The sequence below is a fragment of the Nomascus leucogenys genome, chromosome 7b (assembly GCF_006542625.1).
Source record: "Nomascus leucogenys isolate Asia chromosome 7b, Asia_NLE_v1, whole genome shotgun sequence".
Classification (NCBI taxonomy): domain Eukaryota; kingdom Metazoa; phylum Chordata; class Mammalia; order Primates; family Hylobatidae; genus Nomascus; species Nomascus leucogenys.
In genome coordinates this window covers 62,654,821-62,676,602 of record NC_044387.1, presented here as the reverse complement: position 1 = coordinate 62,676,602, position 21,782 = coordinate 62,654,821, and the positions used below count along the sequence as shown (strand labels likewise).

Sequence of the window (21,782 nt, the reverse complement as noted above, 5' to 3'; positions counted from 1 at the left end):
GTCAGCTTGTTTGGATTTAGCATGCAAGTTCTAACCTATTTTTTAATACTGTGATTCCAATGACAATTTAGTTTTCAGAACTTTGTGGTGCTATTTTGGTATGCTTCATGCCATTGAGACTTCACTGAAGCTGGTATTACCTGCTATGGCAGGAAGCACTTCCTTAGGTCAGGCCACCTGTTTTCTTGAGGTGGGAGAAGAGGGCCTTTAGTCCACAAGCAACAACAGCTGTTCCCTGGGTCAAGCCCATTCTCCCTGCAGGTGCCACCAAGATATCTGGCTTCTCCAGATAGAGGAAGAGAATACCTCACCTGTGCAGACTAGAACTCATCCAGCTGGGCCGCTTATAAATTACGTTTTAAAGATAATTAGATTCTAAAACAGTAAGGAAAAGACTCCTTTTCAAGCTTTATAAGACCATAAATTTCTACAAAAATATTATTGTTTCAAGTGTGGTTTCCTTAAGACAGACAGAAAAACACAGAGAGAGACAAACTCCATAGCAGTTACACCAGGCATTTTATGGAAAAATGAGTACTCACTTGAATAAGATCTTCAATTTTTTTCAAATCACTTATTACATTCACCCAGTTGGCTTCTGTTTTAGGAAGCCCTGCACTGAAACAGCTGAAAGAAAAACCATAGAGCAAAGCATTTTGAAGGAGCCTATTCATCTTGATGAATACTATAAGCAAAAGAGCAATCAATAATTTTTTATTCTGACCAGTGAAAAAATCAGTGTTATCCTTGCCTCTGTGCATTCAACAGCCTTGTAACTGAACATAAACATTCAGCATATAGTACAACTTTGGCATTTTATGATAACTTGAGGCTTCACCAACCCAGATTAGAGAAAAGCCTAATTGTAGGCATACTTGCATACTTTATAAATAAACTGGCTCAATTTATCACAATGAAATAGAAACAGTGCCAGATGTGTGGCAATGCTCAATAAATGATTTGAATGAATTACTAGTTTCCTTTAAGTAGAGATTTACAGAGACTTTGAAGTCTAATAAATAGGTAAAATTCTTAAAATAAGTAACAATTATTTTCATGTAATGATTTTGACAGTAAATTGTTTTTTACAATACATTAAACATGCCCCTTTCATGTTGCTCACACTCTCACAATGCTTGCAGCAGCTTTCTCCATAAACAGTACAGACTTCATCCCAGTGTAGGCTGAATGATCATATACCTACTCACTTTCACAAATTTCATAAAAATTAAAATTTAATATCCAGACAAAATACACTTATACTGACCAAGTAACATTGGAATGATTCTTAGAGCTTGAGGAAAAATAATCACTCACTTCCTGATGGATCTTACACAGAAGCATGATAGTCAACACTAATCTGTCTTATGATGAAGAATTACCTGCACAAATCTATGGTTCCCAATACCATGAAGGCATTAGTAGAGTAAAACTGAACTGAGAGTCAGATTATATAACTATAGGTTAGGTGCTTTGGGCCAACTGGGTATATTAGCTGCATCTAAGAGAGAAGAAAAAAGTTAATAGTCATGGAAACATATGAATTTTATTAGAAGGAAACAACAAAAGGCTTAAATAAAGAAAGAAATGTTTTAAACTGAACTAGAATAAGGATCAAGGGATAGGAGGAGTCAGTGTCAGGGACAGATAAAAAAGTAACATAAGCAAATACTAAATATCTACTTTTAATTGCCATGGAAAATATGTAGTCTATCAATAAGTGGTATACTTCCAAGTTCAGTTAAATTTCAAAAGGCCCAATTTATTTGAGGGCTATAATGCTCATTTGGACTATTACCACGATGTAGAAAAATGCTCAGTTAGGTATTTACCAAACCTCCTCTAAATCTCTATAGTCTGCCTTCTATCCCCCAGATACTGAGTACCTAGAGATATAAGCAAACTGAACATAAACTAATTTAATGGAAAAGATATCCAAGGACAATCATCATGACCATGAACATAATGTTATTTACTCCTAGAGATAAAATTACCCCAAAATGAAGACATGAATGCCAGCTTCAGTTAGAAAATGACTGTTTAGAAGTAAACACAAGTAGCACTGGATGGAAATACTTCTCAAATGTGGTTTCTGAAAAATATAATCATAGACAAATGGTTAAATTTTTTGGTTAAAAAGTGAGGTTTAAAATAACATGTCAACATATTTTTAGGTCTAAAGATGTTTGTCATAATTTCATAATTAATGCCTCTTATCAAAAAATAATAAAACTATAATTTATCTTTTTTGCTTTCTCTCCTATCTCCAACTCTGTCTCTTATGCACAAAGTTCCTTAACAGATATTTCTGCAGATGCATGTCAAAGATAATTTAACAAAGTTGATATATTTGTTAATTTACATACATACCAATGTCACCACTTAATATTTTTATATTATCTTTGACCTCCTCCTCATCCTTCTCTCTTTTTTAATAGGCCAAAATATTTTATACAGTACAGGTTAATAATATGCATTACTAACAGAGATGCACTAGTTATATTAACTTCATGTAAATTATGAAAATGAATTATATTAATATTATTTGGTGAAAAATTGGATAAAATGGAACCAATTACAGATACTGCATTCCATCTTGAGAGTGACTAACAATTTTTCTTGGTGATTTAGGAAAATCATTTATCCTAGAACTTACCAGAGTTTTGGTACTTTCACCTGCCTCTTTTGTGTTGTCAAAGCTTTTAAAGTTTCAGAAAGCAGTGTTAACTGCCACCTTAACCACTAATTGTTCATGCTTCCTTTCAAAAAAATGAATGATACCCACACCCTGCCCTCTAAGACTACACAATTTAGTGAGTACAAAGACATTTAGAGAACACAAAAGAGTGGGATAAGTGAAATAACACGTTTATAATGACAAGAAGAGCCTATCAAGATGGTCAATAGAGTTTTTAAAAACCTATTTAATTTATTTTCAAAATAAGAACAATCCAAATGTGAACAGACATCTGTGATGTCTCAAGATCTTTAGAGAATAACCATGTAACTTATTGCAAAGACTCTGAGATTCAAACGACCTTTTAGGGAAATTCCATAGGATATTTTCATCTATTTTTTTTCTTACCGAAATTCTCATTACTCAAAGCCACGGTAAATCCTTAAGTATTGAAGAAGAGCTGGCTATGGCAAGGGGTTTCCAGCAGCCATCCATCCACGATGCCTCCTACAACACAATCTAGGGTAAAGTATGATCCATTAAAAACACAAGTGGACTAGTAAGAAAAAGAAAGGGAGGGAATTAATACTTATCGAACACCTACCTTTTAATAAGCACTCTGTTAGTTACTTAACAGATGCATCACCTTTAATCTTTACAATAATGGTATGGAGGAAGGTTAGTAGCATTTAGGTAAGCTGCTCTAGGCTCATAGCAAGTACATGACAGCCAGGATTTGAGACCAGTTCTGTCTGATTAGAACGCCTTTGCAAAATTTTTCTATTCTATTATGTCCCTGAATTGAAAAATTCTGGAGTCATACTAGTAAAAAGTAAAAACAAACGAATACTTAGATTTGTAGAAATACTGATTGTTAATCCAGTTTACAATAGCAGTAGCCATTTCTACAGCCACTGAATATGTATCTTCAGTCTTTTAAAGAAACCATTGTTAATCATTTGAGAATTTTATAACCAAGAAAATTTTATTTTTTCTCACTCAAATCAAGTGAAGAATATGAAGATTAAACATCCCTAAATTCAACTCCATGCCATTAAAAGCAGTTTATAACCAAAATATACAAAAATACAAACAACTATTTTCTGCCCTTCAAAATAGTATATACATGGTGACCTCTTCCACAAAAAATCAAAATCTGCCACAACCCATGACATAAATATTCACTGAATTAAGTTCCATAAACTCAAAGAATTAAATTATTATACTTTTCAGATGTTTCTGAAATATAAAAATGGCCACTTTAAAATATATTATCTATAACTCCTAGAAAGAAAAAGCTAACACTTATTTAGGTATTAAGCAAGATATAAAGGTGTATCCAATAGAAATACCTTTTTGTCCACAAGAACATATCAAATCTAATATTCCTGTTACATATGATCTAAGTCATTCATTGATTGGTTTATTTAAAGCAAACCTTCCTTATCACTCTCATTTTATAATTATTACCTTTGTCTATATTATCTCAGTGCTTCAAATTTTTTATAAAACTTTACCATAATCTTCATCATTTCATCCAAAGCCTCTTAAATTCCCTATATCCCTTTTAGTTGTGGTATCCTTGATTCCACATTTTTCAAAAAAAAAATAGTATTGACTTGGGATTGAGCAATGCCATGGGTGATATAATTTTTAATTAGCCCTTATGAAGCTACTTTTGTAAACAATGAAAATTTCATTCCTGGCCTCTTCTAGCAGTGAGCCTTTACAATGTCCCAATGGATTTTCACTACCCTGGTCAACTACATCCTGCTGGTATAAGTAAAAGAAGACTAAATGCTTAGCCAGAATACTCCACCATAGAGTGTGGTTGCCAAACACGGAGGAATGCAATAGAAAATGTCCTCAAAAGTATCTAACCAAATCATGATAACGGAAGCCAGCGTAGATGAAAAGAAGTATCGGCCGGGCACGGTGGCTCATGCCTGTAATCCCAGCACTTCGGGAGGCCGAGGCAGGCGGATCACCTGATATTGGGAGTTTGAGATCAGCCTGACCAACATGGAGAAACTCCGTCTCTACTAAAAAACTACAAAATTAGCCGGGTGTGATAGTGCATGCCTGTAGTCCCAGCTACTTGTGAGGCTGAGGCCAGACAATTACTTGAACCTGGGAGGCGGAGGTTGTGGTGAGCTGAGATCATGCCTTTGCACTACAGCCTGGGCAACAAAAGTGAAACTCCATCTCAAAAAAAAAAAAAAAAAAAGTATTTTATAGCTCTGCTTGCTGCCTGAATCCATTTTCTGCTGCTAGAAGAGAACACCACAAACTTAATTTATAAGGGACACAAGCTCATTTGGCTCACAGTTCTGGAGACTGGGAAGTACATGAGCATGGCACTGACATCTGCTAAGGGTCATCCTGTGGCAGAAGGGTAGAAGCTGAAAGCAAGCACATGAGACAGAGAGGAAATTGAGCCAAAATCACCCTTTAGTAAGGAGCCCACTCATGCAATAACAAACTCACTCCCTCCGTAACTGCATTAATCCATTCATGAGGGCCCTGTCTAATGAAAGTGCCTAAAGAGGTACCTAATTACCTGTTAAAGATCCCACTTCTTAAAACTGTCACAATCACAATTAAATGTCAACATGAGTTTTGGTGGAGGCATTCAAACCATAGCATTCTGCCTGTACCCTCCCCTCTCTGCCAAATTCACATCCTTCATACAATGCAAAATATATTCATTCCATCCTAGTAGGCTCAAAAGTCACTCTAGTGTTAACTCAATAGTTAATACTGTTAGTTAATACTTATCTAAATCTAGTTAATCTAGTTATCTAGGTAATACTTATCTAAATCAAATATGGGTGAGACTTCATCCTGAAGGCAAATGTTCTGCAACCACAAGCCTGTGATCAAAATAAGCTATCTGCTTCCAAAATACAATGTGTGAAGGTATAGAAGAGACATTCCCATTCTAAAATGGGGAAAATCCCAACAGGGAGAACAATATTAAATCTTAAAGTTGGAGAACAATTTCCTTTCATTCCATATTCTGCATCCTGGGCACACTGGGTGGGGGTTGGACCCCTAAAGCCTCAAGCGGCTCAGCTCCCATAGCTTTCCTAGGCTCAGCCTATTCTTCAGCTGTCATGGGTTGGAGTCTCATGCCTGAAGCTTTTCCAGACTGCAGCTCTACACTGTTAACCATAGTTCTAGGATTTTGGGGGCAACCCCATTTCCTTGGCTCCACGAGGCACTGCCCTGTTGGGGGCTCTCTGTGGTGGTTCTGCCCCTGTGCAAAGTCTCTGCCTGTGCCCCAAAGAAGTCAGCATCATCTTTTGAAATCAAGGTGGAGGAAGCCATGCCCCCTCAGCTCTTGTATTCTGTGAGACTGGAGACTTAACACCACATGAATTTCACCAAGGCTTACCACCTGTATCTTGTGAAGCAGCGGGTCAAGCTGCAGCTGGGGCTGCTTAAGCCATAGTTGGGGTGGCCGAAGACTGCTGCACCAGAATGTAGGGAGCCAAGTCCCAAGGCAGCCCTGGGCAGTAAGCCCATGGAGAGCGACCAGGAGGGGCCTGGCACCCGAAACCATTCTACCATCCTAGAACTCTGGACCTGTGAAATAAAAGAGACTAATTCCCAGCCCTGTCCTCAAGGAGCTCACAGGGTAGGAATTGTTTGGAATCTTGTGATTGGATCTCACTGCAAGGTGACTGCTGACTCACGGCAGCACTGAAATCCTAGCAGGATGGTACTGCCCAGGGAAAATACATAGTGAGGTGAGCAAGTTAACGCAGGCAGGCAGCTCTATAGTTTTCATTCTGGAGTGAAAACTGTCCCTTAGACTCGTAGTCACACAGTTGCTTCTGCTCTAGATTTTCCTTCTGCTTCAAATATTCCTTACCCAGATACTGTCGGGGCTTACACCATTGCTATTTCCCAAGCAAATAATTGCTTGTGAAAATAACTGTAAACATCTTACATTCTATACCAATATTGTAGTTCTTCCCAGTGAGGAAAGATGATATAACATACTTGATGTTTCGTTTTATTCTGCTTATTAACTTGTCTAATCACACATTTAAAATTAATTAAACATACAAGAATAAAAGATTTACAGGTATTGGTTTATTGGGTTAAATGCATCATCCATTCATTCAAACCACTAGAAAAGACAAGCCGAGACTCAATAGAATATAGAGATTATAAGATAGCATCACTTTCCTTGATTCATTTCGTAAATATTCACTGAATATTTATTATGGGCCAGGCATTTTTTATGACCTTGGAATACATCAATGATGGCAGAACACAATCTTGATTTCGGAAAGAAAGATGAACCATATAGAAAATGCACAAATAAGTTATTATAATTGTGTATTTTATTAGAGAGTGAAAAATTATTTAGGAAAAAGGAAACAAGGTAAGAAGGGTGAGGTTGAAATTTTGTGTAGTCAGGGTAAAGATAGCAAGGGTGTGAGCCCCCGTGCTATCTCAGTGAAGACTATTTGAAGCAGAGGGAATAGCTAGGGCAGAGGCAACTGTGTGGCTATGAGTCTAAGGGACAGAAAAGAAGCCAGTGGAGTGAGCAAGGGCAAAAGCAGTCTGAGGTGAGGTCAGAAAGGTGGAGGAGAGGAGGACCTGAATCTGCGTGGGGTAGCAGTGGAGATAGAGACATGTGGTTAGAGTCTGGAAACATTTTTTATGACAGGACTAACATAATTTCCTGACAGATTGCAGGGTACAGGAGGAAACAAGAGAATGAGAATGACTGTAAGTCTTTTCCTCTGAACACCTGAGAAGATGGAGCTGCCATCAACTGAAACAAGCAAACCTTGGACACAGCTGATGCCTTGAGGAGAGGTGACAGGTCAGGAGTTTCAGTTCTGGACATGCTGAGTTTGAAAGGCTCATTAGATATGCACAAGGAAATGTCAAATATGCCATTGGATACATAAATCTCGAGTTCAGGAATGTGTCTGAACTGGAAATAGATATGCGACTCATGAGAGTGCTCATGAGGGAGTGGTGTAGGTAGAGAAAAGGACCAAAACCTGAGCATGGGATACTTCAGTATTAATTAGGTCAGGGATTATAAAAGAAGGACCAGGAAAGAAAAATCAAAAGGAATGGCTACTGAATAAAGGGAAAATGAAGAGTATTATATTCTAGAAGTCAGTTAAGGGAAGTATATCCACAAAAGGGAATGATGGGCACATCAAATGCACTGACAGGCCAAGCAAGGCACAGTTTCAGCACTGATCAGTGGGCTTGGCAATCCGGAGGTCATGTCAGATGACTCTGACAATAGCACTTTTAGGGGTTTGATGGAGGCAGAAGCCTGCCTGGGATGGCTGACAAGAAAGTAGCAAGAAAAGGTTTTTAAAATGCTAGTGCAGGCAATGTTTTTAAGAATCCTGCTCCAAAAGGGAGGAAGGAAAGGGGATTGTTGCAGGTGGTAGAAAGTGGTGGAAATCACAACATGTTTGCATGTGGATGGGACTGACTTATTAGAGAGGGAGAATTAAGGATGTTGGAGGGGGTGGGAAGTGCCAGAGTAATGTTTTCTAATAAGCAAGTGAGGATGAGGATGTTAGCTCACCCCCAAGAGGGGGTGAGGGCTGAGTCATCTACTGTCACAGGAAGGAATGCTGAGTTATAAGGGGGGTGGGGCTGGTAGGTAGGTGTAAGTTTCCTACTATTACTTCCATTTTCTCAGTGAATTAAAATAAAAAGTCATGAGCAGAAAGTGAAGATTGGAGGAGGATGGGGACAGGAGGAGGATGAGAGGGAAGAGGACACACAAAATAGCCATTTAGGTAACTGGGAGAATAGTATGAGAGCCTGGCCTATTGAAAGATCAATGTTGTGAATGATTGTGGAGTGAGATTAGTGAGTAGGATTGTATGTGTTTTCTCCAGCCACAGTAAGCTGAAAGGGAAAGAAAGCCTGGAATAGTTACAGAACTGGATTTAAACCTGTTATGTGTATACCAAGCAAGTACAAGGAAGAAAGGGGCAAGGGATTTCAAACTATATGTAAGGGAGCGATTGGGAGATTTGCCCAGGAAATTTTACTTCATTTCTTTATGATAGGACTTCATAAAGGTAGTGTTACTTGAATCATACCTTGAAGGTTGGATATATTCTAGGCTTGAGTGAAAGGAGAAAAATAGCATTGAGGCAGAAGGCAGAACCCAAGCAAGGCCATATGCAAACAAGTATAGTGCGTTTGCAGATGACTGTGAGCCATTTTCCTAACAGTGTGAAAGTAGTGGTGGGTAAGACTCCACAAACTGTCACCATTGTTTAAAGCAGCAACTGGTTAACACTTTGTGTAGAGGGCCAGATAATGTTTTATGCTTTGCAAGTCTTGCAGACTTTGTTGCCAGTGATTAACTCAACCACTCTAGTGCAAGAGCAGCTATAGACAACACATAAACAAATGGGTATGGCTGTGTTCCAATACAACTTTATTTATAAAAACAGGTAGTTGATGGATTTGAATCACCAGCCACCTGCTTTGATAAATAAGTAGTCAGTTTTGGTAAATAAACAGTTGGTTTGCCAGCTCTTGACCGCTACAGATCTCTTTTCTGTCCTAATTTAAGTACAGCTGAGAAAGTGATATCTTTAAACATCTCCAATCTTCCTATCATTAATCACACTAAGACATTTTCAGTAATTGCTTTCAAGCTGTTTTAAATTGACACCAATATGAGATTTTCAAATAAGAAATGTCCTCAAACTTAATCTGTGTTCAATATCAAGGCTAAATAAACCCCAATACAAACTATAATAACTTGCGTTGCTATAATGAGTTTTAAAAATTCATTCATACAAATATAAGACCTGAGGTTGGTATTAATTCTCTTATAAGGCTACCCAATATGTTTATAAGGCCTATAAATTTCAGTTTATCAAAACAAAAAAAATGATTAGGTAACTACTTCATACAAAGGTATATAAATATATGTATCTTTTTTAATGAAACACCTTTTAGTTCTTTGGAATGCTTAAAATAAGACAAATTGGTTAATTATATTGAAATGTTTCCAAAGCAACAATAATCTATATAAATATGCTTTGAACTGCCAGGGACAGTGGTAGCAGTAAGATTTGGACATCTTAGTTTCAATCACTATCAAAAAGCATTAATTAAACAGATAGTGGGTAAATATAGAAACACTATATTTAAACAATATATTTATATATAGAAATATATATTTAAACAATATTTAGTATATATTTAAACAATATATTTATTTATAGAAATATATAAAATAAATATAGAAACACCTCAGGTAGCTTATCATTTAAGGTAAACAAGGGATATTCATTTATGTAGCTGGAGGGGATATATGGTATATTCTCTTACCACTCTCTGATCATAGTTTTCTGTAGCACTATGTTCATGGGCTATTGTCATTTGGTGCAAATGTTTTTGAAAATGTTTGGTATAAATGTTTTTGAAAAATCCCAGCTAGTATAATTCTCTAGGGCAGGAACAATGGACAGCTTCCTCAGGGCAGCAAAGATATATTTAACCTACTGTCCAGAAACAATCAATGATATCTGTTCCTCTGATCAGTTTCCAAAAGCACTTCATTCAAACACTCACTAAGATGAAGAAATTATCCCAAACCATAGTACAAAAGAAGAAAAAGTTGGAAATTATGAGATAGATAGGTCTAGAAATTCCAACATAGTATCCAAAAGGAGTTCCATAAACAGACAACAAAGAGACAACAGACAGAATGAAATAATCAAAACAGTCATAAAAGAAAAGTTTACAGAGCTGAAGTAGAACACAAGTTTTCACATTGACAGGGCACAAAAGGGATAACTGAAAAACACGCAATTTTAAATTGAATTTCCTAATTCCAGGATAATGAAACACATGCTAATAGAAAGCTATTTAAGGACAAAAATCAGAATGAATCTGATCATGGTACTTACAAGACAAGAGAATTCATCTTCAAGGTTCTAAGTGAGAATGAGTTTGAACCTAGAAAGCTATTAGTATTTGAAAAGGAGGGCAAAAACATTCTTTCATAGCACATCTTAGAAAATATAAGACCCACAGAATGTCTATGAAATAATTATGTAAAAAATGCATTCCAGATAAATTAAAAAGTTATCCAAAAAAGATGTGGGATATAAGAATGCAGAATTAGTAACATTTATATTTGAGTCTAAATAACTAATGGCAATTCATTAAAGTACATTTTTGACATCATTCATTTTGCAAAAACATGAAATTCTTGTGGTCAGAAACCTTGTGTATCTTACTAATTACTGTACCTACAACACCTATAAGCATACTAAGCATATAATAAGCACATATGACATATTTCCTGGTTTTGATTTTTAATTTGTTTATATTATAAATAGATTGTCCCTATTCTCACAACTATCAGCATCTTAGCTACACTAGCTTCCCTAACCAGAAGGTGGCCCAGCCAGTCACTGTAATAAATACTATCCTAACTAGCACCTTAACTTTACCCCACATTTCATCTTTCTGCTACATTCATCTCGCCAATTTCAAGTTCCAAACTGCTAAGTATTTCTGGAAAAACCATGCCAGAATAATTTCGTGAGATGTAACTTGCAATGGGCTTTCTCTACATCCTGCTAATTATTTCTTGCTCTCTCTGACATCCTGTACCATACTTTTAAATAAACTTTATTGGGATACAATTTTAAGATAATAAAATATACACTTTAGGCCAGATAAATAAAAGGCATCCAAATTGGAAAGGAGGAAGTCCTTTCCAATTGTCCCAGTTTGCGGATGACAAAACTTTATATATTAAAAACCCTAAAGACTTCATCAAAAAACTTTTAAAATTAACAAATTCAGTAAAGTTGCAGGATAGAAAAACAACATATAAAAATCACCAGCATTTCTATACACCAATAATGAATTAGCTAAAATGGAAATCAAAAAGGGATCCTATTTACAATGGCTACAAAAAATTAAAAAAATCAAATACCTAGAAATAAACTTAACCAAGGAAGTGAATGATCTATACACCTTTTTTTTTTTTTTTTTTTTTCCAAGATAGCAGATAGGAGGCAGTGTTAGCATGCCTCTTCCACTGGGAAAACTGGAAAAATCCACAGACCTTTTCAAAGAAGTGATAGGCTGCAGCCTACTCCATGAGATAGGAAAAAAAATAAAAGTTCCCAGAGTATGAGACAGGGAGATTCTACCTTTGAGCACATATCCCCACTAAGGAATCTGAAAATCCAGGCCACAGGAGAAGGCCTTAATGCTACCCAGAGCTGGAACAAATTTAGGGAGCCTCGTGAAAATAAAAGTAGAAGCAGCCGCAGGAAGTGCTTTGCAGGTATTCTGAGTCTCTAGTATGAACCAAGGGAAGCCATTCCTGACTATATCTCACAGGAGACCTCAAGAAAGTTAGCCAATGAGCTCAGGGAGGGGTCACAGGGTAAAAGAAGCTCCCAGCTGAATCTGTGATATAATTTTGAGTAGGGATGTACACCCATCAACAGAACTTGGTGGCGAGTGGGAAGAACACTGCCGACCAGCCTTGAGGGAAGACGAGGAGGGACGTGACCCAAAAGTCATGCTTGCTATTTCTGCAGGGAAGTTTATGGCCTCAGGCAGTTCTGTGCATAGGCTCTGTGGACCTAAACCTGGTGCTGATAGCAGGACACTTCAGGAGCGAGATTGGCCTTGCCAACTGCATTGGAGCTGGATGAGGCTTACTGCTGCCCGCTACTCCCCACTCCCTTTGTGAAATCTTCTGCATAGCAGAGGCAGTTATACTCACCTCTGGATCATTACCACAGTGGCCTGCAAACCACCCCATGCCTCTTACAGTGGCTGCGGCAGGCCCCACCCAAGGGGAGTCTGAGCTCAGACCCACCTAACCCTGCCCTCACCTGGTGATATTTCTCCACTCATCCTAGTAGATTAACACAAATAACATAAACTTTTGGGAGCTCTACAGCCCTGTCCATCACCTAAGAAACCAGAATAATTCCCCTGGGCAACTTAGAGCAAACTCAAATCCCATTGCTGCTACTGCAGCTGATGCTGTCTTGCAAGCGCCACCTCCTGGCTGGAGGCCAGCCAACTCAGGCTATCACAATACCTCTCAGCAGAATATCACTGCTCTCAGGAAGGAGAAAACGGCTGTGGGATCTCAGCTTACACCACTGCCTGCAATACCCTGGCTATCCAGGGGTCCCGAGTCTGTCCACATGACAAGTTCCCTATTAGTATAACCAGCATTCAAGAAAGCCAGCACACTAAGCCTATTGACAACCAAGGAATCTCAGTCTACGTCACTCCCCTGCCACCTCCATTCAAAGCGGGTGCTGGTATCTATTGCTGGGAGACTTGAAGAAAGGTCACATCACTGGATCCTTTGCAGACATTCTCCATCACCAGCCCAGAGTCTGGTAGCCCTACTGGGTGGCTAGACCCAGAAGATCAATAGTAATCACTGCAGTCCAGCTCTCAAGAAGTCCCATTTTTGGGGGAAGGGAGAGAATACCATATCAAGAGAACACCCCATGGAACAAAAGAGTCTGAACAGCAGACTTGAGTCCCAGATCTTTCCACTGGTGGAATGTTTCTTTCAGCAGTGACCCAAGTACAGAGCTGGGCACAACAGAGAAAGTCAGCACCTCTACCCCAACAGGCAGGCAGCCTCTGTGATCGTGAAGGGTCTTGGAGAAGAGATCCTTGTTCAACCCTGGTATGTCACTGCAGACACAACTGGAGTTTCTACCACAAGAATGCAGTGTATATGCATCTATAGACAGCCTTCCTGGAACAATTCATGGTGACTGCAGCCCAACAGGGGGAGTACTCTCCATATTCAGGCCTGCATGAGAGGCAAGGTCACAATCCCCCGCTACTTGGAGCATCAACATTCCTACACATGAAAAGAGGTGCCTGTATGATCTGAATAGCCAGAACACTGGTACAGGAGTGAGGCTGTGAGATGGATAGCTTTTTTGTTGGCCTGGAAGCCAACAAAAAGTGATCATTTTTAAAGTGATCTCCTCCCTCATCCCCAGAGACGCTATTATTTAACACATTATTGCCTCTTGAAAATTTTGAAAATGCTTCAGGTAGTGGTCTCTAAGAATGAGACTCTGAGACTGGTTTACATACACAAGGTATACTGGAAAAGTTTTGAGGGTCACTACATGTCAGGGAAGAGAGGATAGGTAAATTGGTCAGAGGGAGGAGAAGTAAGGTCACTATTCTGTCACTAGGCAGACTTTGTGGAGCTCTGAAGCTAGGATGATCCTTCAGGGGGTGCACTAGACCGGGGCCTTTGTAAACAACCCTACCCCACTCCTATCAAAGAAACACTGGGTGTAAGCTGCCCTTAGGGAGTGGCTGTGATCTTGCACGAAAAGAGCTTGTCCCAGAGAGAACTGTCATCTTGACAAGTAGCAAGCAGCACTCCCAACAACTGGGATAACAAATTCTTCATCTCTGAAAGGATCTATGGACACAGAACAGTATCCACTACAAAGGATATTTAAGAATGAAATGAATATGGCATTTTTTTCTCAATATGATTAGATCTTAACATGATCATGAGGTATTAAACAAACTTGCTCTATCACAACTCATTTCAAATTCACTTTAGTCAAAGGCTGGGTTATTTAGAATTCTGTCCTGTTTGGAATAAAGTGGAGAAACACAATTATTGCTAAATTTTTTAAAAAATAAAATAGAATTAAAAAAGGCATTCACTGCAATATTCCTAGGGTTTTAACGAAAAATAATTTCCCAATGAAAGAGTAAAATAATTCGGGTAAGTGCTAATTTACTGAGCACTTACAAGTCAGAAGCAGATTTACCATGGAATTAGTGGAGCTGAGGCTTCAGAGCTCCTCACCTGCACTGCCTGTATTGAGGAAGTAATAGCCTCAGGCCTTTAGTGGAGGTGTGGAGAGTGGTCCTAGCCTGTCCTCACCTTCTAAAATCATCCTGAGTTTGCAGCAGATGCTGTCAGCAGGCAGGCTGCCAGCATTTCCTTAAATCTATCTATACTTCAATGACAACCTAACCCCAATGGACTTCAGGGAGATTTTGGACCTTACCTGTGACCCTAATAATGTAAATGCAAAGCTTTGTCACCACTATCTCCCAGGCTCTTGGCTACTTTCTACTTCCTCCCCTCATCTCTCACAGAAAGACCTGCCCTGCTCACAAGGATGAAGATGGGGAATCAAGAGGAGGCTGCCAGGATGGAGCCGCTGCCAAGGCCCTGGCCTGTCTGAGACCATGCCAAGTAAGACCCAAAACCTGAACTTCTCTAAGGCTTCCTTCCAAACAATGAACTTCTCGGGCAAAAAGCCATGGAGGAAGTCAGAATGTAGCATTTCCAGTAATATGTTATGAATTAAGTAAATGAATACTTCCTAAACCAGCAACAATAAAAAATAAATAAATTTCAATCCACTTTGCTAAAGAATGAATTTTCTTTCTATTCTCTTTATAGAAAATATTTAAAATTATTATTTGAAAAAGGAAATCTGAGTGTATGCATCTAAAAATGTATAGAAAATAAAGTATTATAATGAACCAGGAAGTTACTAGTAACAATAATATTTGATGATAACTGGGGTATTTTTCAGACCTTCGTTGCCTATAATTTCCCACTCTACAGAAATACCTTTAAAATGTTCTAATTAACTAATTTTGAATTCATAGTTTGAAATTCATTTTCTTAAAGAGAGCTCAGACACTGTAAAAGCTTGAGGCCCTACAAACCTGGATTCTCTCTCGCCTATGATGTGTTAGGCACTTTGCCAAGCACTAAATTTGATGCTCACAATAACCATATGAGGTAGGCACTGTCATTACCACACTTCACAGACAAGAAAGCTGAGAATGACGAATTTAAGGAACTTGTCACAGGTGACTCACAGAGGACTAGGCAGTGTCAGGATCTGAACATGTGGTCTCACTGCCGGGCTCATGCTCTTTAAATTCTGGACGATAATGAAATAGGAAACTTATTATTTTGATGCATCTTGATATGCAGCCTTTCATTTATGATTCAATATTTACTGTGCCCCTCCCACCTTTTATTTTTTGTTTATTTTTTTATTTTTTTATTTTTTTGAGATGAACTCTTGCTCTTGTTGCCCAGGCTGGAGTGCAATGGCATGATCTTAGCTTACTGCAACCACTGCCTATGGGGCTCAAGCGATTCTCCTGCCTCAGCCTCCTGAGTAGCTGGGATTGCAGGTGCCCACCACCATGCCTGGCTAATTTTTGTATATTTAGCAGAGATGGGGTTTCACCATGTTGGCCAGGCTGGTCTCGAACTCCTGACCTCGTAATCTGCCCGCCTCTACCTCTCAAAGTGCTGGGATTATAGACGTGAGCCACTGCGCCCAGCCTATTGTGCCCTTTTTTGATTAGGGGGATGTGCTAGGTTCTAAATAATATCAAACAGGTTTAAGAGAGCTCCTGCCCCTCCAAATCATAAAGACTAATGAGGCGACCCCAATGGCTGTAACAGCAAGAATAACAAAATACAAAGATATTTTTAAATGTTATGAAGAAATGAAGGAGAAATAATGAATTAAACATTCTGATCTGCCACGTGGAAGATTGTGATTAATTGTATATAAACATCTGATAAGTCTTTTCATTCACGGAACATTAGGAAGCTAATGCAATAATATTCTAAAATTTCAACTCGACAAAATAGATATATTTGGGGCTATACATTTCTAAAGTTTAATTTCAGATTTACCAATTAACAGATGTTTTCTGAGTACCTATGACGTCACTGGCATTCTGAAGAGCATTTGGTGATTGAATCAAGAAATAAATTTATATCTGGGAAAAATAGCAAAGGTTTTATAATCTACCTTTTTTTTTTCCATGAGGGAGCTGAGGCCAGAAAATGGATGGCATATATTCCAAAAGTCATCTCTTTCAGGAAGTTTTTCCTTAAATGACCACAGTCAGACATCATTTTACCTTTTTCTAAACACAGCTTAGGGTTTGTTGTTCTTTTATGACTCTTGTTCTTTAGTTGTGTACTTGTTTCATACATACTGAGATCATGAGCTTTTCAACCTTTTGAAAAAATTATCAATTACATCTTTAACATCTAAAAACTATGTGCCCTCTCCTCAGAAAAATGCGTATAAGCACATATCCAAACTTTAGATAAAATCCTCTGAAGTTAAAACATCGAATTCTCTAGGGGGGTCCTAGGACCTCAAATAGAGACTCTCTCTTTTGGAATACTGACTCTATTAAGTGATTGTCTGTATATCTCCTATAGTGTATAACATTGCAATGTACATGACAGAAGTTTAATAAATGTCCATTGATTTGAATTATCCAATGACTAAGTAGTAGCCAAGAGGAAATACAAATGAGTCTTGTAATTCCCTACTTGGTTTTGACTTACACTATTTCACGACCTCTTTGTTAAAGAAAAAAAAAAAGACATAATCACTGCCACCGTAGGCTCAGTTTTATAGAGGAGATACAATAAATATTAAACTACAAACTCAGTATATTACTTGGTTATGACTCTACATGCAATAAAAATTCATGTTTAGGTGAGGACAGCATCTGTAACATAGAACACACTCAATATTTGTTGAGTTATTGTGAATAAATGAAAAAATAAATAATAAATAATACTGAATAAACACTGCTGCAAATGGAGAAGGCCTTGGAATGGGTGGTAATTGAGGTTAGTTTTGAAGAGTGGATAAAGTTTGAATAGAAAGAAGGAGGATATTCCAAGCTAATATAGACCTAGCATAAATAATAATAGCAAGTGTGAGAAAAACCTAAGAGGTGCCACTGAATGAAAAGTATTGAAGGAAGTCAAAGGAAATACATGTGGATAGGCAGGTTGAAGCCAGATTGCATGTGTCCTTCAAAGCCAAACTGAGGAATCTGATATGATTTGCTTGGCAATGGGATATCACTTTAGATTCTTAGACAGTGATGCTGCCTAACAATTATACTTGACAGGGGTTAGTCAGTAATTAAATGCATAACTGAAGAGAAAAAAAAAATTACACATTACTTTTTAACATCAGCTAGTATAAAAACTCGGACCAGTCATTTACCGATTAGATAAACTAAGAGCCTAATCTGATAAATAGCCCTTCTACTTGAATAAATTCATTTACAATTCCTGGTCATCAGTGGTCATTTCTTTAACAGAAAAAAAAAAAGACTATTGAGTACTGAAGAGTGAGAATTTATAGTTGATTACGTGCTAAACTTCTGTGTTAATTTTTAGCTGTCTGGGTACAGGCTGGGTCATAATTAGTTGAGGTCATAGCATGAAATCTCCCAGCTTCTCCAACACATATCCCCAACAGGGGCTTTCACCTGCATTATAGCACTCTTTGTTACTGTTGCTTCCCTAAGTGTATTTTTGGGGAAGAAAACCCCGCTATGTATCAAGTATTCATATTGTATCTACATTTCAGCCTATCTACTAAAGCTAGTCATTAATCTCTCTACAAATCCATTCGCAGTATGTTTGGGTTATAAATCCCTTTAGAATCCTTGCTGTAGATAAAAGTAGATGTCAGCAATGCCATTTTTCCCCAGAACATCTGTACTGCTCTCTCCCTGACCGAAAGCTCTTTTCTGTATCTTTAACATCATCTTCTCCATCTTCAAATAACTGTTATTCTAATAATAATGTGAAATTACACTTGAGAATGTTTTCCTAATATATGGACAACATAAAAGTGAGCCAGAAGTTATTAAATGACTTGTTCCAGGTTCCCACAGTGCAGTTACTATAACAAACAAGAGGAGACACAGTCCACTATTGGTTTTTTTACTTTTTTCTTTTTCTTTTTTTTTTTTAGAGATGGAATCTCGCTCTGTCACCCAGGCTGGAGTGCAGTGGTGCGATCTCGGCTCACTGCAACCCCCGCCTCCCAGGGTCAAGCAATTCTCCTGCCTCAGCCTTCCGAGTATCTGGGACTAGAGGTGCATGCTGCCATGCCAGGCTAATTTTTTGTATTTTAGTAGAGACGGGGTTTCACCGTGTTGCCCAGGCTGGTCTCGAACTCCTGAGCTCAGGCAATCCACCCACCTTGCCCTTCCAAAGTGCTAGGATTACAGGCATGAGCCACCGCGCCCAGCCTATTGTTTTTTTTTGTTTTTGTTTTTGAAATGGAGTCTCGCTCTGTTGCCAGGCTGGAGTGCAGTGGCATGCTCTTGGCTCACTGTAACTTCCACCTACCCGGTTCAAGCGATTCTCCTGCCTCAGCCTCCCGAGTAGCTGGGACTACAGGCACCTGCCACCACGCCGGGCTAATTTTTGTATTTTTAGTAGAAACGGGGTTTCACCATGTTGGCCAGGATGGTCTTGATCTCTTGATCTCGTGATCTGCCTGCCTCAGCCTCCCAAAGTGTTGAGATTACAGGTGTGAGCCACCGCACCCAGCCCCTATTGTTTTTTGTTTGTTTGTTTGTTTTTTCTTTTGAGATGGAATCTCGCTTTGTCGCCCAGGATGGAGGGCAATGGCGCGATCTTGGCTCACTGCAAACTCTGCCTCCCGGGTTCATGCCATTCCCCGGCCTTCCGAGTAGCTGGGACTACAGGCGCCCGCCACCACACCCAGCTAATTTTTTTTTGTATTTTCAGTAGAGACGGGGTTTCACCGTGTTAGCCAGGACGGTCTCCATCTCCTGACCTCGTGAACCACCTGCCTCGGCCTCCCCCTATTGTTTTTATTAAACCACATTGTCTCTCATCGTTCCCCAACTCCCCAGAGAAGGTTTCAATGTTGGCTTTCCATTGTGTGTGTATATGTACACATGTATGTACATGTGTTCATGTGCCACTGAGAGAACTAAAGAGAAAAAAAGTCTCCGTTCTTATAGAGTTGTCACATTTTTTAATGTGACTGTATATATTACTTATGTGTGTTATGGACATGCAGAAGTAAGTAGTAGTGACTTTCTGACAGATATATTCTAGCTAGTACTATATTCTTTAAATAATTTTGGTCAAAAGGTTTATGTAACTCTAGGTAAAGTTATTTATGAGATTCAATTATCACTATTTCCCACTCAGCAAAGAAAATTCACAGTTAGACATCATTAAGTAAAATTTTCCTACTATTCAAATTTTCTTTCAATAATTACAAATTTTAATTTAAGGAGAGGTAGATATTTATGCAGAGAACAAAGCTGAATATTTGTGTATTAATCATTTATATGTGAACTTAATGGTTATACTTACCTTGTTGTTAACTCTAAACAAATGTTTAGAAAAAAGATCACAGTTTAGAATAAACATTTTTTGAAGGGAGACAGGCACACTACAAAAACAAAAGGTTACATTAATGATCTCTACAGTAGAGGATACTAGTTCAAAAGTTGCACCTAATGTTTACTCCAAATCAAAAACATTAAACAATTGTTTAGAAAAATCACTTCTCAGCAGAAATTACTTCAACCTGAGCTATAAGTTTGTGAATTGAAGGTCCACAGTACACTGCCAAAAGAAAATAATGGTTCTTTGCCTTAGGAACAACAAAGTGGGTCACTTAATGTCTGTGAGTTATATACAACCAATGGAGAGAATAAGCTTTCTGCACCAACAACCACTTAGTCAAGCCAATTAACGACTTGACTTGAGCATCTGAAGAGATACTTCGGGTTATTAACGGAAAAGAAAGAAAGTCTTACAATAGGGTAAAAAGGCCTTGCAAAATAATTGCCTTTGGGAAAAATTTTTTTCTCAGTTTTCCAGTAGAAATATATGAGACATAAATTATATGGGAATGAAAATTTGTTAACAATCCTGTTATTTCACTTTAAATTCCCTCAGGTACCCATTATCATGCTAGAACTGAATGTTTACATCATGCAAACAACATTATCAGAAAAGAAGATGAAAGAAATTGTTTTCCCACTCATGGCATTCTAGCACCTGTGCTACCATGAGGCATCAAGACACAGTGAAGCAGCCTGTCTGGACTGCCACTTACCCTTTTATTTATTTATTTTTAAATAAATAATGCATGTGAAGAAATACATGTATAGTTTAGAATCCCTTTGGACACTGAGAAAGCTGTTTTCAGGCAAAGCAAAATATTACTATGACTTCTATTACCCTTTAAAAAAAAGTCTTTTTTTTTTACACAGGTTAATTAAACATGCCAACTTATTAGAAAAAAAGAGGAAGGAAGGAAATTATGTTTCACAGTGCATCTTATATAAGAGATCAGAGCAAGAATCAAAAGGTGTTCTGTGAGAAGAAAAATGTACTATAAAGGAAGACAGGCACTCTCTCAGACTGTACTCAATTAAGGTAAAAGAGGACCATTAATGAGTCTCAGAACTACAGAGAGAATATAAATGCTTACTGGCTGGGCTGAATATGTAGATGTCAGCAGGTAAGGATACAAAGCCAGGATGACATGGCCACAAAATGTAGGTGGAGAACAAAAAGTTTTAATAAGGAAGAACTGGCACTGAAGCATGTTCATTGCAATACAAATCTCTCCAAAATGTATAATTAATATTTATTGAGGACTCCTTGGTGTGAAGTACTTCTTAGGAGCTGTACCTAGGGTAATGAAAGAGGTGAATTGTTGAACATAAAGAACATTTTGACCTTGATGTTGCAAATATCCTAGGAAAACACCCAAAGAACTTGGTTCTTTGGTAAAGATGGGTTGAACAAGACTATTGAGCCCCAAAAGGGAGGCTGGTGGGAGAGATGTTCTGTAGGAAGAAAGTGGTAGAATAAAGGAAAGTGTTTGTTTTAACTCAGAGCTGCACTTGCCAAATACAAAAGGCAAGCGCAACTCTGAGTGATAACTAACACCCAGGTTCTGAGCTTTTAATAGCACACAGGGTGGCAACCCATAAAGACAATTTCTGATCAAATTTTATGGAACTTTACTTTATAGCCAAGACATAAAGCCATCTCCATGAAGGAAGCTTTACAACAGGGCTTTCCATCAAGTGTTCGACAGAAACAGAACCATTGAAAAAGTCTCTGATATTCAAACAAAAAAATGAAAACAGTGATACAATATTCATTCAGTAGAATGAAGCACATAAAACACAGGGGATGGCTCACTTCTGGACATGGTATTGGCGGCAT

General features: G+C 38.2%; 1 protein-coding gene across 3 annotated transcripts in view; it reads right to left on the bottom strand.

Annotated features, from left to right (window-relative positions):
• Positions 1-21,782, bottom strand: part of IL15 (interleukin 15) — a 79,898-nt gene that overhangs the window by 10,912 nt on the left and 47,204 nt on the right. For 2 of the 3 annotated variants that reach the window (XM_003257750.3, XM_003257749.3), the window contains exons 3-5: positions 3,086-3,196; positions 1,995-2,092; positions 543-627 (exon numbers count right to left, since the gene is read on the bottom strand). In XM_003257750.3, coding sequence (XP_003257798.1) covers positions 543-627; positions 1,995-2,092; positions 3,086-3,097 — 195 coding nt within the window. In that variant the 5' untranslated portion in view covers positions 3,098-3,196. Of the gene's footprint in view, positions 1-542; positions 628-1,382; positions 1,502-1,994; positions 2,093-3,085; positions 3,197-21,782 lie in introns of all 3 variants that reach the window. The other variant, XM_030815214.1, reaches the window with a different exon arrangement.